The 17,088-nt window shown below is 40.7% G+C and overlaps 1 protein-coding gene across 1 annotated transcript in view; it reads left to right on the top strand.

The window, feature by feature from the left end:
* NEIL3 (nei like DNA glycosylase 3) overlaps positions 1–15,422 on the top strand; it is a 45,444-nt gene extending 30,022 nt beyond the window's left edge. The window contains exons 7-10 of the mRNA XM_027599525.1: positions 5,823–5,977; positions 7,428–7,851; positions 13,338–13,512; positions 15,080–15,422. Of these exons, the coding sequence (XP_027455326.1) occupies positions 5,823–5,977; positions 7,428–7,851; positions 13,338–13,512; positions 15,080–15,262 (937 nt within the window). The 3' untranslated portion in view covers positions 15,263–15,422. The remainder of the gene's footprint in view (positions 1–5,822; positions 5,978–7,427; positions 7,852–13,337; positions 13,513–15,079) is intronic.
* The last annotated feature ends 1,666 nt before the right edge of the window (positions 15,423–17,088 follow it).

Raw genomic sequence — 17,088 nt, 5'->3', positions numbered from 1 at the left:
CCAAAGATTTTTTGAAATTAGGTTTCAAAAGCTCAGGGGTTCCCTGCAAGAGACATGGGGCACCTGTGGGCTAGAGGAGGCCCTGCTCTACTGGAAATTCCTGAGCTGCAATCCCTCCTCCCTCCTCAGCTACTTCTGATTTATATATTGGCATTCAGCTTAAGAGGTCATTTGGAAAAGCAACTAAAAATAAATGTGTACATAATAAAACATTTGAAAACCAGTAGTATTTGCCTTATTAGAGAGTTCTATAATGAAGTATATTCTGTTCATTTTCTCCATGAGTTTTTGAACATTTTATGTTGACTACATTTTCTCATTTTAAGTTAAAGTCATTTCGAATGAATTTGAAGCAATAGGAAAAGCCCCACAGCATTGATCTAAATCCCCGTGTTCCTTCAGTTGTACAGAGTTGACTTAACTTCTTCATGAAGTCCTCCCCAAATTTTGCAGTCTTTATTGATTTGAATACCTGTATCATCTGTTGTTGGCTCTAATTTATATACGGGCTAGCATAGTTTATATAGGTAAGTATTTTTTCCTTGAGAGGAAACTGCTATCGTTTCTTTTTCCGTATTAGTCCTTATTTTATAAATTCTTAAAAAAATCATTTGTTATGACTTTTTTTTATTAGTGTCTGCTGTATTCCCCAGTAGCGAATACAGAGACAAAATAAAATGCAGCCCCTCAAAGTACTCAAAGTCTAAGGCAGGGAGTCAATGAGTAAATAGCTCATTAAAACCCCACTGGGTTTGGAATGGAAGCTCTGCAGAGGGCACGGTTTTACTAATGGCAGTGGGAGTCGAGAGGAGGAAATACTTAAATCTATGCAGGAAGAACAAGGAAGTCTTTCTGAAGAAGGTGAACTTTGAGATCCGTGTGGAAGGAAATAGAGATTCATTGAAGACAAGAGGAAGGAACGTGCTTTTGTAGAGCCACACGAAGGGGAGGGTGTTTTGTTCCTATAAGAAGACACATTCGGTGGGATGCCTGGGTAGCTCCGTCAGTTGGGTGTCTGCCTTCAGCTCAGGTCATGATCTCAGGGCCCTGGGATGGAGTCCCACATCAGGCTCTCTGCTCAGCAGGGAGTCTGCTTCTCCCTCTCTCTCGGCCTGCTGCTCCCTCTGCTTGAGCTCTCTCTTTCTCTGTGTCAAATAAATAGATAAACTCTTAAAAAAAAAGTTTGGGTCTCTGAAAGCCCTCTAGTTTGGAAAGTATTGAGAATTGTTTGCTAGTGCATGAGAAGTTACTGATTTTGCAAGCCAATTGTTAAGGCAGGTCTGAGCTGGTAGAGATTTTTGAGGAGGGTGGAGCAATTACAGAGCACTTGGGAGTGGAGACACGAATTGAAGAAAATCTGTAATGGGTTAACCTTAATAGGATAGGCTTGTTCTGGCAAGATGGTTTGATGACCCAGTTGTCATGTTTAAAAATAATTTAAAAGGGAGTCTTTTGAGGACAACGAAAGAAACCCAGCTCAAATGATCTTAAACGAAAAGGGGAATCTTGGGGTCATGTGGCCAAAATGAATATTGGTGGAATTCACAGGATTAATAACAAAGCTATCAAAACTTGAGTCTCGGGACGTGGAACCCGTGAAGACCACCTTGCCTGGGCTCTCCACAGCTAGAACGAGGAGAAAGAATAAAAGTAGGTGTGAGCTGTTTCCTGCTCAAGCCTCGCCATAGTAAATTCCTTCTGGTTTCAGCAGAAGAAACACATTCTGGAGGGGCTTCCAGAAAGTATTGGTGCTCCGTGAGTGAGGGATCAGATTAGACTGCAATAGCAGTTGATTGCCCTGAAATAGCAATTGGGCAGCCACTTAGTCGTTCTTTTTCTTCCAACCTTTAAATGCTACTTTATCTTGTGTACCTTCTTTTGTTTTATTAACATTTACATTGCTGTCCTTAAAAAATAATCAGTTTGGTAGACAAGGGGAAATCAGTTGCTTGCCATGCCAGCAACTGATCTCCACTGAGAATTGCCAACACTCCTTAGAGACACGGTCGTCCTCCACCTGTTTTTTATGGCTCTGGCTTCTGAGAACAGAGCTCCTCCCCGTGACCCGTCTTGGAATAATCTGAGCTGAGAGTCAAATCTGGTAGTATTCGCACTCCCTGAGAGTATGCACAGAGAGACGCTAGGAAGGTCCAGGAGAGAGCCTTGAGGTTACCTGGACTTTGCTGATCAAAAGAAGAAAACGCGCCCAAAGAAGAGCAGTGGGAAGTTTTGACAGAGTGACATCCAGGGAGTTTGAGCAGGCGGGGCTTGAGGGACGGCCACCGCCTTTGACGACTCAGAAATGCTGATCTTCCAGAAAGTAGCCTCCATAGGCACGCAGGGCAAAATCCATTCATTTCACCTGTATTTGTGGCCTATTCATGGAACTCTGTATTCCAGCGGGAGGAGATCTTAAAAATAAAGCTCTATGTCCCTGGATGTATAAGGTATCCGGCAGCGATACACAGTGCTCTGCAGACGCATCCCCCTCAGTGAGGGGACACATAGTGACAGGGAAGGTCATTTTCAATAGTTTGGGTGGATAAAGTCTCTGAGGAGACTTTTGAAAGAGTCTGATGCCTCGTGAAAGTGGAGGAGAAGGTGACTGGAGAAGCATGAAGTCTCTGACTTGTTTTTTGGGGAGAAAGAGGTAGGCGTGGCTGTGAGCCGAGCAGAATGAATGCGGGCCGAGGGGCAAGAAGTTTTGGATTTATTCTGAGTATGATGAGGTGCCTTTGGAGGTTTTGAACAGGAGAGAAGTAGCTGATTTATATATTGAAAGATGGCTCTGGGTAACGTGGGGTGTATTGACTTTGAGTTAGCTGGGAAGCCGCAGGAACGTTTTGAGCAGGGGGGTGACATACACGGATTTGTGTTTTATGAGGACGGTGAGGCCACCGTGTGGAAAAGTGACTGTAAGTGTGACCAGAGTGAAGAGATGGCGCCTGGGTGCCCTCAACAGTAGCGCCCGTGATAAATGATGGCAACTTGTGGAGGGAGTGGGGGCAAGAAATGGCTGAATTAAGGATCATTTTAGAAGTTGAGGTAGGGTTAAGGGCTGAAACTTACACAATTTAGGGGGCCTTCTTTATGAAAAAAAATGTATAAGTATGAATGCTAAGTTTGGTCCTACTATGAATATTTAGAATAAGAACAAATTATAATTTGTAAACACCACAAAGATGAGATAAATAAGATACTCTTACCAGCTGCAAGCCACAGCTGTGTAATCACTTCCACGTTTTGGCCTCATACTTCTTGCCTTTGCTGGGGGGTGCATGTGTCAAATGGCCTTGCAGCCTGGGTCATAAAGGCCCTTTAGCAAAGAAAGGGGCAGACCTTTTCAGGTCCTTGTGAAAGTAGAGACAGTTCTGCTCCTGATGCCACCAGGGCGCCTCGTGCCTGGCACTGAGCAGATGCAAGATGGTGCTGGCGGTGCATGGGCCTTGCCTGGCCAGAACCCCAGGACTGACGCCCCCGACAGTGCTCTTAGTCCCCATCTCGTGGCTGGGGTCACTGCCTGCATTCTCCCCGATCCCCACTCTGGTCTGTAGAGGAGAACACACCGAGCTATGGAAGCTTCAGTAGCTTCAGAGTGAATTTGCCTCTGGAGCAGAGCCGACAGGATTTGCTGGTGGACTGGATGTGGGACGTGAGGGTAAGAAGTATTAAGGACCACTCCCGGGTTTTTGGCCTGATCCGTGGAGGGCACAGTGAAGCCATTTACTGAGATGAGACAAACTAGCAGAGTTGCAAGGTGTGGGTGGGGGGTGTGATCTTTAATTTTACTTCCACTAGATTCCTGTGGCAGCCCTAACAAATGACCACAAGCTTGGTACCTTAAGGCAGCAGAAAGTTATTCTTGAAGTTCTGGATGCCAGAAGCTCAACATCAATCAGCTCCAGGGGGCCAGAGGTGTGGGCGGGGCTGTGCTCCCTCCAGAGGCTCTAGAGGAGAATCCGTTGCCTTTTCCAGCCTCTGGTGGTGGTCGGGGCTCCTTCCTTTGTGGTTTGCCTCACTCCAGTCTCTGCCGCTGTGGTCATATCGCCTTCTCTTGCAGGGGTATCAAATCTCCCTCTGCATCTTTCTTGCAAGGACACTGGGGTTTAGATTAAGGGGCCACCCAGATGATCCAGGAAAATCTCCCCGCATCAAGGTTTTTAATTACATCTGCAAAGGTCCTCTTTCTTTATAAAGTAACGTTTACAGGTTCCTGGTATTATGACCCATTATTTTTGGGAGATGGTTACTCAGTCCATGACAGACGTATATTAACTTTGAGATTCCTGTTGCACATCCAAGTGGGGATTGGAAAGAATTTCTTAGTAGGTGATTAAGAAGTGGGACAGTAAGGGGAAGAAATGCTTCCAAAGCTTCTGCATGTAACAATGAACATAGGTTTCTGATTAGTGAAATCCGTAGGTTAGAAGGTAAGAATGTGGTGAAAATTGTAGGATAGAAAATCCGAAGATTATTTAAATTGTGTTTGTTTAATTATGAATAAATGCATTTTGCTCCCTTTCAGAGTAAGTTGGTAGGAGGGCAGGAGTTAGGTCAAGTATACAAATTCTATGGGAGGTCTGGGGCTCCATAGGAATAAGAAATACTGAGGGGCATTACAAGTCAGTGAAGATAAAAGAACCATAATGAGATGCGCCTCACTTTCAGACTTTCTTATGCTATTTGTTATTTCACCAGACAAGCCTGAATTTAAAAACTGGTGTAATTATATGTACGGAGCAAAATGTTACAGGAGACAGGGTACCTCTGAAGTCAAAGAACTCATGCTCTGAAAAGGGAGGTCCCATAGCCTTTACCAAAAAGCTCTTCTCAGTATGAATGTTTGGAATCCTGAAGGAATCTGCGATGCTCTCCTGTTAATTACCCACGTGACATGCTCTGTGGAACTATGTATTTAAGAGTAGGACTTTATCAGAGCTTTTAATGGCATTTTGTGTAACAATAAATAGTCAATTAAGAATTCCAGGTGGGAGGGGCGCCTGGTGGCTCAGTCGGTTACGCGTCTGCCTTCGGCTCAGGTCATGATCCCGGGGTCCTGGGATCGAGCCCCGTATGGGGCGCCCTGCTCAGCGGGGAGTCTGCTTCTCCCTCTCCCTCTGTTGCTCCCCCTGCTTGTGCTCTCTCGCTGCCAAATAAATAAAATCTTAAAAAAAAAAAAAGAAAAGAATTCCAGGTGGGAAATCATGATTTACATTTGTGTCCAAAAGTCAGCGTTGGTTTTATTGCTTTCTTACCGATCTCTTCCTTAGATACCTAACAGGAAACAGTTTTACCTTAGGGGAAGTAATATGAGGCCAGGTATCTTTTTCTTCATTACAGATCAGCTGATCGATATAGTGCTTAGCAGACAAGTGTTGAGAAATTCTAGAGAGACATGCACATGAAGTAACTAAAATTTTTCTCACTTTACTTTCCATGTTCTAATTTCTGCCTAATTCTTTTCTCCCCCCATCTTGCCCCACCACCCCCCAAATTTGGTTCAGTGAAGATATCTTAGTTTGGCTTTGGGAAGAGTACCACGTACTTAAAACCTTATTTGAGAAATGCTTCCTAGCAATTATTGTCGACTATTTTTAGTGAGTTAAAAAAAACAAAACAACTCTTGTTCTAAATAAAAAGGTTTATTTGTTATTTCTGTCTTTAACAGCAATCAACAGGGCCCAAGAAGAAACATCTTATTCCGAGAGAGTTAGGGCCTGTACCCACTTGGGTATTAAGATTATAAGAATTTCTAAAATACCTAGAATGTACAAGAACAACAGTAACAGGGTTAATGAGTAACCTTAAAAATCCTTTTGTAGCAATCTGCCCAGAAGAAACACTACAATCAGGTGGCCATCTAGTAGTGGGGAGCACTTGGCTGGCAAATGTGAAGAGCAATGGACGTGTGTGGTCTGTACGCTGATAAATAGGCCGTCTTCGAAGACCTGTGACGCTTGCCTGACTTCAAGGCCTACCGGTAAGCCTGAATTCTGATTTTGAGTTCCTAACACTTCAAAGAGGACTAATGATACAAAGGTATATATCTTGTTCCATCTTGATATTTCATAACTAAGTAAAATGCTCTCTTTCTGAAAGGTTTAAAGGAATTGCCAGACTTTGCATGTAAACCACGCTAATATTCTATTGAGTACTTTTTTTTTTTTTTCCCCAACAGGGAGGGAAAACATGCTTGTGCTAAAAGAGTATGTGCCTTTGTATCTCAAAAAACGGAGATGATCACATCTGTTCTCTACTATTTCTAATGAATTATTCAATAAAGCTTTGTTTTATGCAGATTTCAGCAACTTTTGGGTTTGTTATTCAGTCCAAGTGCTTTATAAACAGAAAGGCAGGATTTCTGCAAGAATACCGTTGCAGGTGGAATAGAAAAATGCTGAATTTTTTCCCTTCTTTATCCTTCCTACCCCTTGTTATTAAAATCTTTACCCAGACAATTGTACTGATTTCATTGAAATCCTTCAAAATAAGTCTTTACAGCTCACAATCTCATGCGTTCAGAGAAAGTTAAACCTCAGAGAGAGCCCGTGATTAAGAACCCGCTCACTGATGCAGCTCCTATTGTGTTCTCAAAGCGTTCTTTCTTCCTTCAATTAGAGATGAGAAAGTTCATCCTTGACTTGTGGACCCCACATTGTGCTGGCTGCCAAGCTGCGTTTTGTTCTCTGGGCCAGAAAGGCGGGCCTGGCCCCGCGCACAGCTTTGCTGGAAGGGACAGCGCCTCCTGTTTCTGGATCTTTGAGCAGAGAGCCCTCAGAAAACCACAGGCTTAGGTCTCCTCGTTCATTTCCACTGAAATGGCTCTTGGCCTCTCATTAACTATTTTCTTGTTATTTCTCTGAGTACAAAAGACTACAATTTAGAACATATTACAGCACCGATTCCAAAATCCTGGGATGCTTTGCTGAAACATTTTTAATTAATGTTAAGTCTTTATAATTCATCTTTGCTTAATTTTACTAAGCCTTTCCCTTTACTATGTCATTCACAGAAACATTCCTGATAATCTAGAGACAGGTCTCTAGCTACTGATCTGACCAACCTCTTAATTACGACTGCTTTAATATGTTGCCTCATAGTAACAGAATTGATAGCTGAATGACCTTTAAATGGTTAGACATAGTAAGAAGCAAATATAAATCTTTGTTAAACCCACCTCGGAGCCTCTATGAGTAATTGAACTTTTGACACTTCATTTTCCTAGCAAGAACATGGCTAATCCTGAATTGTCCAAAGTAACTTTGTGTTATTCGTTCTATGTATTCACTATCATAGGGGAATAAGTTTTAGTCATATAAATAGATGTTTCAAATAGTCAATATATTACAAATATATATGTTTTTATATATTTCAAATAGTCCATATACTATAGGAATACTGCAGAATTACCTCTCTCTCTCTCCTCCCGGATTCAGTAATCAAGAATGAAGAACATTCTATTGACTTTAACAGCTTAGTGAAGTATCCGTGTAATAGCTTTGGAAAACCAAGTACAGAAGTGAAGATCAACAGGAAAACGGCATTTGGAACTACAACGCTTGTCTTGGCTGATTTCAGCAATAAGTCCAGTGCTTTGGAAAGAAAAGGAAGCCAAAAGCAGATACTAGATGGAGAATTTCAAAACCCTCCTCAGACTGACGTTTGTTTTAGTGATCCACTGCATCCTTCCGAGGAGAGGGCACACCAGACAACTCAACCATCTAACAAAGTAAACGTATCGCCTACGGTCTGCTCTCGGTCTAAATTATTTAGCCCAGCATATAAAAAATTGAAAACAACCCACACCTCATCACCAGACCTCAAGAGTGGTAACCCTGGATTTTCTAACAGGTGTGATACTTCTAACCTTGATCTTGAAGGTATTTGCATTAAGTTTTAAGAAGGCAGAGAAGTCATTCACTGCTAAAGCAATTGCATTGATTTTGGAAGGTAAATCAAACCTGGAAAGATGATTATGGTAATTTACTTCCCTTGCTTTCTCTAGCTTATAATGTTAGAGAAGGGAAGAGAATGAAAACAGAACCTTCTACATCTCTTCGTAAAAAGTTATTTTATTCTGACTGTAACTGTCTACAGTTCAATACAGAATAGTTGGAAAATATTAGAAAGTATAAAGAAAAATGTTTAAATCCCCCATAATCCCACCTGATATCAGTCACCACTGTTAAAGTATTTTTTTATATTTCCTTCCAAAGAAAGATAGTTCTTCTAAAAGGGAGACTTACTCATGACAGTTAAGTGTCTTCTCTTCTAAAGAGAGGGAATTGGAGATACTTTTAGTGACATTTCTGCTAAAGAAAGTGACTTTATCTCAATAGCCGTGTGGGATGGTGTTGTGTGTTTCGGCCAATAAGGCCCAAAGAACACGTCTGCCACTTTTGTATCTGAACTTGAAAAGTTGTCATTTTGATTAGTAAATACTAGCAGACCAGATATGTTTTGAGACTATGAACTTCACATCTAGAAGCCCCCACCCCCCACCGCCAATTGCTGTCACCAGAGATAGCAATGTTAATAAACAATGTCACCCCTTCTCTTAGGATTCTTGGCAGCACCTAAAACTACCTGTTCCATACGACCTTGCTTAGACCCTTTATCTAGACTTCCTTACTCTCACAACCTGATACTAGGCTTCCCTCAGAGAGAGACATTTCTCCACAATTTTTTCCCCAGCTGTTTTTTTTTTTTTTTTCCTTCAGAAAGCGAGGGCTGTCCATCCTGCATTTTTACAATGAAGTGAAGGTGCAGAGTCTTCTTCCCATGGGTCTTTTAGAGTCTTTCTGCCCATGGGAGATGGGCAGAAAAGAGGTGGTGTGCGTGGGACTTAAAGTGATCATTGTGGGGGCGGGGGGAGTTGCATTATTAGCTTCTCCCCAGATGGGCTGTGTCTTTGCTGAGGGGAAGATTCCTCCCTCAGGCGGCAAGACGGGGGACCACCTGGGGTACCGTCCCAGACTAGCCTCTGGGAACCCTTGGAGCATATTTCATAATTCTGAGGCAGTGTTTGGTTGATAGATTCTTTTGTCTCGAGTCTTCTATCCCAACTCTAAATTTACCATCAAGTTAGTCTTGATGATTTATCCTTGGCTGATTTCTTAAAAAAAAATCTTGCTCATAATCATTTATAACTGCTTTAACTTTTGTCCATAACTTAGGAATGACAGACATGTGAATTAAGCTGTGGAGACGAAGCGTTTAACTGCCTGGATCAGGACACTCCCTTTACACTTTCATCCTAATTAACGTCTAATGAACCCCAGTCAAAGGTCATGAAGGAGCTAGGGTCTGGAGTGTCTGAGTTGGGAGGCTATCCTCTAAGAAAATCCGTACTGAAGTCTTTTCTGTGCTGTAGCTTCGGCGGAAAGAAGTAGATGCGAGCAATTTAAAGTGTTGTGGCCTTCCCTGTACCCAGATGAAATATCTTGGCATATTTTTATTTCCTCAGTGCTTTGTAGAAAATCTCAGACAATTTAACTAATGAATTAGGGACTTAAGAAAACATTAATGTAACCTTAAATTTAAATGATTTCTTCATAAGCCATTTGTAATAGGGTCATATGATTAATCACAGCACACAGCATTACTTAGAAGCACTGCAGCCTGAGTATGTGTTGAATATAAGAACCCCAGGACTGAGACTCTAAAATCAATCAAGATCAACTAGCAGAATAAATGTCAAGTGATGAAATACATTCACCCAGCAGCCCTTCTGCACCCAGCTACTTTACAAGGAATAAATTGCAAATTACTGTCATTTATTTCATTTTTCTCCTTGTCTGGCAGCTACAGTGTTCATCTTGTGGACAAGATGCCGAGCAGAAGCTCACAACATAATACGATTAAAGCAGGTGGTCCACTCAGAGAATTTATAGCCAGTTTCTTTTTTTCTTTAATAATTATATGGTAATTAATTCGCCTTTTGTTCTCTTAATTACTGATCTCCTCACCACATGATACATGCTATGTTGATGAGGCATATTTCCAGATTGGTCTTTGGATATACTTGAATTTTATCCAGCTACTGGATTATAAATTAGATGGTTGAACCGGTTTTTAAGCAGCTCAGAAGAACTGCTAGAAACAGTTTTAAGTCTTTGATCCAATTATTCTAAAGGCAGAGCAAAACACTAGGGTGCGTCTGCAAAGAACACATGTGTTTTCGGTTAAAGCTTTTCCCTAGCTGAGCCGAGGTTCACTCGCAGGAGGAAATAAAACTGGCAGAATCACCAACACTTTCTTCTGTCCCTGGGCAGGGCTGGCAGGCTCCACCTCTCACACTGGGGAAACACTGACCCCTCAGACGCACTTCCTGTCCCCTTTGCAGTTTGCAGCCCCCAAGGATTTTAGAACCACCTGGGACCAGCTAGGATGAGTCACTGAACCTCTGTTTTATTTCTTGAAATACACTGAGCTCCAAAATCTACATTCAACGGCACTGATTAGTTCAAAAACATTATAGGCAGTGTTTTCATTGTAATGAATCACCCTATCTGTAAGATAAGTTAAGCCATGATAAATCGATGGTTGAAAACTGTCCATTTTAAAATTACAGACTGTGCATGGTCATGTCCTTGTTCTTGATAATAGTCTTTATCTGATCTCTGTTCAGTGTTATTTATTAACAAGTATTTATTGAGAACCTATTAGGTATCAAGCATTGCTCACTTCTAATGACTTTTACTTTACCATTGGCAGGGCCAAATCCGGCCCACCGCCTGTTTTTATAAATAAAGTTTTATTGGCACACCTTCCATTCCCATAGGCTGACGTATTTTCTATGGCTGCGTTTTGTGCTACAACAGCAGAGTTGAGTAGTTGCAACAAACTGTTAAGACCCACAAGCCGAAAATATGTGCCATCTGAAAAGATTTGTCAACCCCTGATCTCTCATATTAATAGGCCATTTATAATCCACTGTTAATATTCAAAATGATGGTCCTCGTTATCAAAATAAGTTAAACTATTTTGCATGCTAAGTTTACCTTAAAATGCTCTGCTACATTTTAGAAAGTTTTTAAATGATGATGGAAACAAAGAGGAACCAAGATATCCTCAATTAATCAGAACATTTAATTATCCTGGATAATGTTTTCTATCATAAAATTAAGATTAACTGTGCATATTTAGAGTTGATGTGATCACAGGTGGCATCAATATCTTGGTTACATTAACTCAGTGGCTCACAAGTTAATGTGCATATGAATCACCTGGGAATCTTTTTAACATCCAGATTCTAATTCTGCGGCCGATCTGGAGCAAGGTGGGTAATTCTGTGTTTCTAAGGCTCTCCCAGGTACTGCTGATGCTTCTGGTCAGTGGATCCCACTCTGAGTACTAGGAATAAGGTAGCATGTAGATATTTTTGTCTTTAACTTAATACTAAGGAGGAAATGGAATGACAGACAGAAATGAGGAACCCGGGGGGGACACGGGGGCCTTTTCTTCCCCCATCGTAACCCTACCTTCCACCTTGCCCCTCCCCAGGAAAGCTTCACTGGTAAGAGAATTTAAACCTCTCCTGGGTATTTGGAGCCCTGGAGATATCTAGGTAGAAGCAAATGGGTTAGAAAATGTTCAACTAATTGTTATCTAAGGCAGCCACCTTCAAAATAATGTAGAAAACTATCTGCATGTGTGGATTTTTTTTTTCTGTAAGAAAGCATTTCTCTCCTTTCTATTGGCATTCTTCACCTTTTTTTCTTTCTCTCAACAGTTTTTTTTTTTCCAAGCACATTTATGATCCCCTTGCTTTGGTTTTGACATTTCTTGACTTCTCTGCAACCATCTACATATTTAGTTTCTCTCAAAGTTTAAGTTCCAATATCCCCTCTCTTGGAAGGGGTATTGGTAAATGGAGGGATACAGAAAAAGAAAGTCCTCTTGTCTTCAGGCTTTGCTATTTCGGGATGGTATGACCTCTAATTCTAAAATACTGACTACCGTCCCCCACCCCGAAGAAGGTAGCCACAAAACAGTTGCTGGCAAAATATTGAACTATAATGATTTCCTTAGCAATGCCTACTGCATGGCCAGCTTCAGAAACCACCCTCAGAATATTTGAGTTAATTAATTTATTTCTTTTTAAAGCTTTTATTTATTTAAAGTTGAGTTAATTTAAAGCCATGTATAAGTGTCTGTTTTATAGGTGATTTTAAACCAATTTCATCACAAATAAAAGACCTCGTATGTCAGTTCGGTCTCAATAAAACTGGAAGGAAAAAATACCTCAAACTCTGAACATTTCAGTTAGATATGATACCTTGAGGTATCATTATAGGAACAAGTATATGAAGAATGTAGCTTAGGAAGCAAGAAAAAGGGGATGTATTTATGATTTTTCAGTATTTTTTTAAAAATTGTCTAAGTAATATTCCATCATAGAAATTATTTAATAATGATATTTTAACCAAAACAAATTTTATCATTAAAACGTTTTTAAAATAGGGATATTAAGGGGAAGGACTTCTGGTTTTAATTAATGTGAGCTCTTTTTCTCTTCAACCGTTTTATTAAAAAGACTAGTTCTTATAAAGGCATTATTAAAAATATGCAAATATTAAAAAAAAAACCTTAAAATAATCATGAAGCTCCTTTTCCAAGAGAAAATTCTGCTTTTCCAGCTACAGTAGAAGTCCAGCTTCTGACCTTAGTCCACTCTGTGTGGGAATAACCTGCAGATACTCTTGATCGTAATTGTGGGGGAGAATAAAGCTTCCCTAGTAGCTTTACAAAACACACATTCCTGCTCTGCCAGGCAGCCCGTGCCTTCCTGAAATATGATTGCAACTATTGTAGCAGCCTTGATCAAAGAAAAGCATAGAAAATTGTCTCTAAAGTGGACAATAGAAAGGGTGATCTCTTTGGCCTTGTCAGAGCCATCGGCGAGAGTTTGCTACCGATGAGAACATAATTAGAGAAGACTCATTCTAGTTACTTCGGGGGGTGGGGAGCAGCGGACTTGAGAATATTTTAAGGGAAATAAAAGGGGCCACACTGTAATCCTGAGGAAGGGAAGAACTGGATATCACAAATGAAAAGTAGATAAAGTGGATGTATTGGGTGCACATTTCAGCTGTTTTTATTCTTTAGAAATTTTAATCGTGTGCTTTGGGTGCATAGGTAGCTTCGGAAGTGAATTTGGATTACCTGGGGAACCCAAGAGTTAAAAAGATGTCACAGTGTGTGTAATGACCTACAGTTGGCCATGGTCCACTTTTTGGTACCATGTCTTGGTACAGACAAGACACGGGGAGGTGGTGGGAATGATCCCTTTTACCGCTGTTACACTGTAGTAACTTTGTAACCTGTCATTTCAGTGAACTTGGAATTAATATGACAGATGGTACTCGTGCATTAAATGCTGACAGTCCTCGCTGCAGTAAACACAACCGCCTCTGCGTTCTCCAGGTTGTGCGGAAGGATGGTGAAAACAAGGGCAGGCAGTTTTATGTTTGTCCTCTACCTAGAGAAGCGCAGTGTGGATTTTTCCAAGTACGTGTAAGATTTTTCAAGCTCGCTCTCATGTAATTGAATACTTCTGTTATTAAAATGTAATGAATAGTGGTGCGCCTGGGTGGCTCAGTCGGTTAAACGCCTGACTCTTGATTTCGGCCCAGGTCATGATCTCAGGGTTGCGAGATCGAGCCCCACGTCGGAGCTTAAGGTTCTCTTTCTCCCTCTGCGCTTCCTCTCTGCTTTTCCAAAAAAAAAAAAAAAAAGTAATGAATAGCAATTTTTTTTCCCATTTCATCTTTAAATTTTATTTCCCTTTTCACCTTTAAATTTTAAGTTGTCATATTGACACTTGATTCGAAAGCCTGAATGTTGAAGAACTTAAAATTCAAAGAGCTTCATCAAAAAAAGAAAAAGTAATCAAATAATAGCTGTTAGATGATTCTGGTTATGTCACACACGTAACCACAAGTGTAGATGTGTTGCCCTTGGTTTATAAAGATAGGAAGGTATTACCCAGGTGGCGAATAATCCAAGATGCAAACGTGCTCTTCCTAACTTCTGCTATGAAACCCTTGGTTTGTGCATTGGATAGAAGTACCCAGGAAGAATAGTTTATATACCTTGGATTTAGAGTAAACGTAGTGAATCCGATTACACAAGCTTGCACGGTAACAATGTAAATAGAGGGCGATTCCTCCCTCCTTGCCGATCTGTGAGTGTCCCTGGGAATGAAGATGGGATAGGACACTTGAATCTGGGGTCCTTCTCCTTCCTCAGGCTCACCTTCTGTGTTTCTCAAGGTGTGAGTCTCTCACTATGCTGAGTGTGACTCTAATGTGTAAAGATCTGTGTTTTTCCAGTTGTTGTATCTGGTGAATAACTGAAAAAAAGAAAACGCTGATCTGTTTCAGTGCTGGAACAAAAATTTTTTGGTTGGGCTCATTGAGAGAGAAAATCTTTGTCTTCAGGAATTTCCCAGGTCTTAACCCCTGCACAAGATGTAACTCCATCCTCCTGGACTGACACATTTCCTCCTCAAGGAGCTTTTGTGGATGTAATGGAAAAAATATTAGGTAGCAAATTAATAATATCACAGCTTGTTCTAAAGCTCCCTTGAGGCCAAAATTTATAAGAATAATACAAGGGAATCTGCCTAAATTCATCCATGTAATTCTGTATTGAATTCTTTCTTTTCCTAAGAGATGAAGGAACTTTAGTATCAAACTCATAACAAATCTTTGATCTTAATCATTTTAACTGAAACAGACTGATAGAAACATTGGTGATTGCTTTCCAGCAAGATTCTGATCGTTTCCAAATATTTTCAACAAAGAGGAAAGAACTCCTATAAGTATGCCTTTAGACAAAGAGAAACTCAGAATCATGGCAGTTTACTGCATAATTCAAACAAATTTGTAGAAGAGATGCTTATAGTCTATAAGCTGTTTTAAGGGCAAGAACTAATGACTTGTGTCAATTTTACAATGTCAGATTAAGAGTAGCAGGGAATGTGGGGTGCACTGATCATGTGCACCCAGGCTCAGCCTGTACATATTTCTAACCTGCACTTGAACTTTACAATCCTTCTGTTTTCACCCTGTAGTGGGCAGATTTGTCCTTCCCATTCTGCAACCATGGCAAACGCTCCATCATGAGAACGGTGTTGAAGATTGGACCTAACAACGGAAAGAATTTTTTTGTGTGTCCTCTTGGGAAGGCAAAACAGTGCGATTTTTTCCAGTGGGCAGAAAATGGACCAGGAACAAAAATTATTCCAGGGTGCTAATGTTTTCTCCTTCTGTAGAATATCTGGCATTTGATTTCTTCAAACCATATATAATGTTTAGTCCCCTTTTGTTTAATTGTTTAATCTTTAATAGAAAGATTGTAGAATGTGGCACATTTTATAGTTCTTGCAATATTTGAGATCTGTTCTTTTTTTTTTCTTAATGTGTGCCATCTTTCCATTCTTTGGGTATTTCTTTTACCTTGACAAAGACTGGGTGTTTCATCAGATGTACCAAATATTCTATTTATCATGTATATATAATGCATTTAGTAATGACAATAAAGTATTTTTAGTGTGCTGTTGGTCTCTTGTAACTTCTTTGGGGAAGCAGTTTTTTGTTTTTTTTTTGTTTTTTTTTTTAAGGAAGCTTACATAGTCCAGTGAAATAGCTAAGTCTTCCATCTGTAATGAGTCATGTTCTTGGGTACCGCCACTCTTCACGGCATACGATTAAAGTACTTCTTGTTTTCATAAATGAAATTTAAGGAAATGAGATCTCCTTTATGGAAAAGAACATTTGCTTGGTTGTATTCTATTCAACAGACATCAAGTTCCCCGTTAGATGCCAGAGAGAAGCCAAACACTTGGATAACTTCAAATGCATTTTCCTAGAAGCCTATGGGGATTCAGAATATAAAAGTAATATTTAGGAACGGAAGTTGTCTGCAGATCTTTAAAAAGAGTTGATTTCAATTTTTCTGATCTTGATTTTAATATCTGAAATTAATTTTTAAAATCAAGTCCATTTAAAAAGCTTACTAATGTGCTATTGTTTTTTTATTTCTCATTTTAACTTCCCTCTGTGTTTTTGTACCCCCCCCTAAATTTAGTGCAGGTAACTATATAATTATTTACCAAAAGAAAAGGAAAACCTCAGTCTTATGTTGTTTCTGCATGTTTGTGGAAAATTCCACTTAGAGCTCGTTCAGTCTATTAAAAAGATTTTTAGACAAGCAAAGGACCGCGGAGAAGATGGCTTGACCCCCTTTCCCATTCTGTCGCTACACTGTCCATGCAGAGCTCTCAGAGTTCTCAGCATATGAAATTCTCAGCAAGGCCAGAGCATATGCTGCAGTGTAATCTGTGTTTGAACTCTGTGTTGAAGAGACAGACTTGGAACCAGCCCAAGATCGGTGACCCCAACCCGAGGAGCTCAACAGGACAATGACTACAAGGCAGACCCGGGCTGGCTGGACCACGGGTGAGCTTAGCTGACCCGGGTGTGCGTTCAGAACAAAACTATAGACTCCTTGTGCCACAGGGAGGGAAAGGCCCGTCCCTAACGAGGCTTCCATAAATGAGCGAATTAATGCCAGGGAAATAGAGGCAAATGAAATGCAATCAATTTCAGTATAATGCATGTAGATACTTACCTGGTGAGAAATATGCAGGATTTATGTGAAGAAAATTTTACTGAGAAGCATCAAAGAACCAGATGGACAGGCAAAACAGGGTCTTGTTTGGAAAGAATGGATGTTTGAAAAATGACATTCGTTCAAACCTGCTTCTGGGTTTTGACTGCGTTTCCCTTCAAAACCTCAAGGAGGTTTCTGCTTCCATGGTGGGGCAAGTTCTAACTGAACCCAACTCTAGTTTCTGGGCAACCGGATAAGCAGGTTCTGCACACACTCAGCAACAATCCTAGGGAGCGAACCAAAACTGGCAGATTCTGGAGAGGTGTAAGTTTTGGGAGGCGAGACCAGCTGGGGGTAACTTCTCATGTGTTAACCGTTTTTATTCTGAGGGCAGAACAAAGTCAGTACCAAGCAGGCTGGCCAAAGTCTGGCAGAAACGGGGCCTGAAGAGGCCACTGGAAAGGGGGG

This window comes from Zalophus californianus, chromosome 2 (genome assembly GCF_009762305.2).
Source record: "Zalophus californianus isolate mZalCal1 chromosome 2, mZalCal1.pri.v2, whole genome shotgun sequence".
Classification (NCBI taxonomy): Eukaryota; Metazoa; Chordata; class Mammalia; order Carnivora; family Otariidae; genus Zalophus; species Zalophus californianus.
Note: the sequence above shows the minus strand (reverse complement) of the source record. Positions and strands in the feature narration are given on the sequence as shown.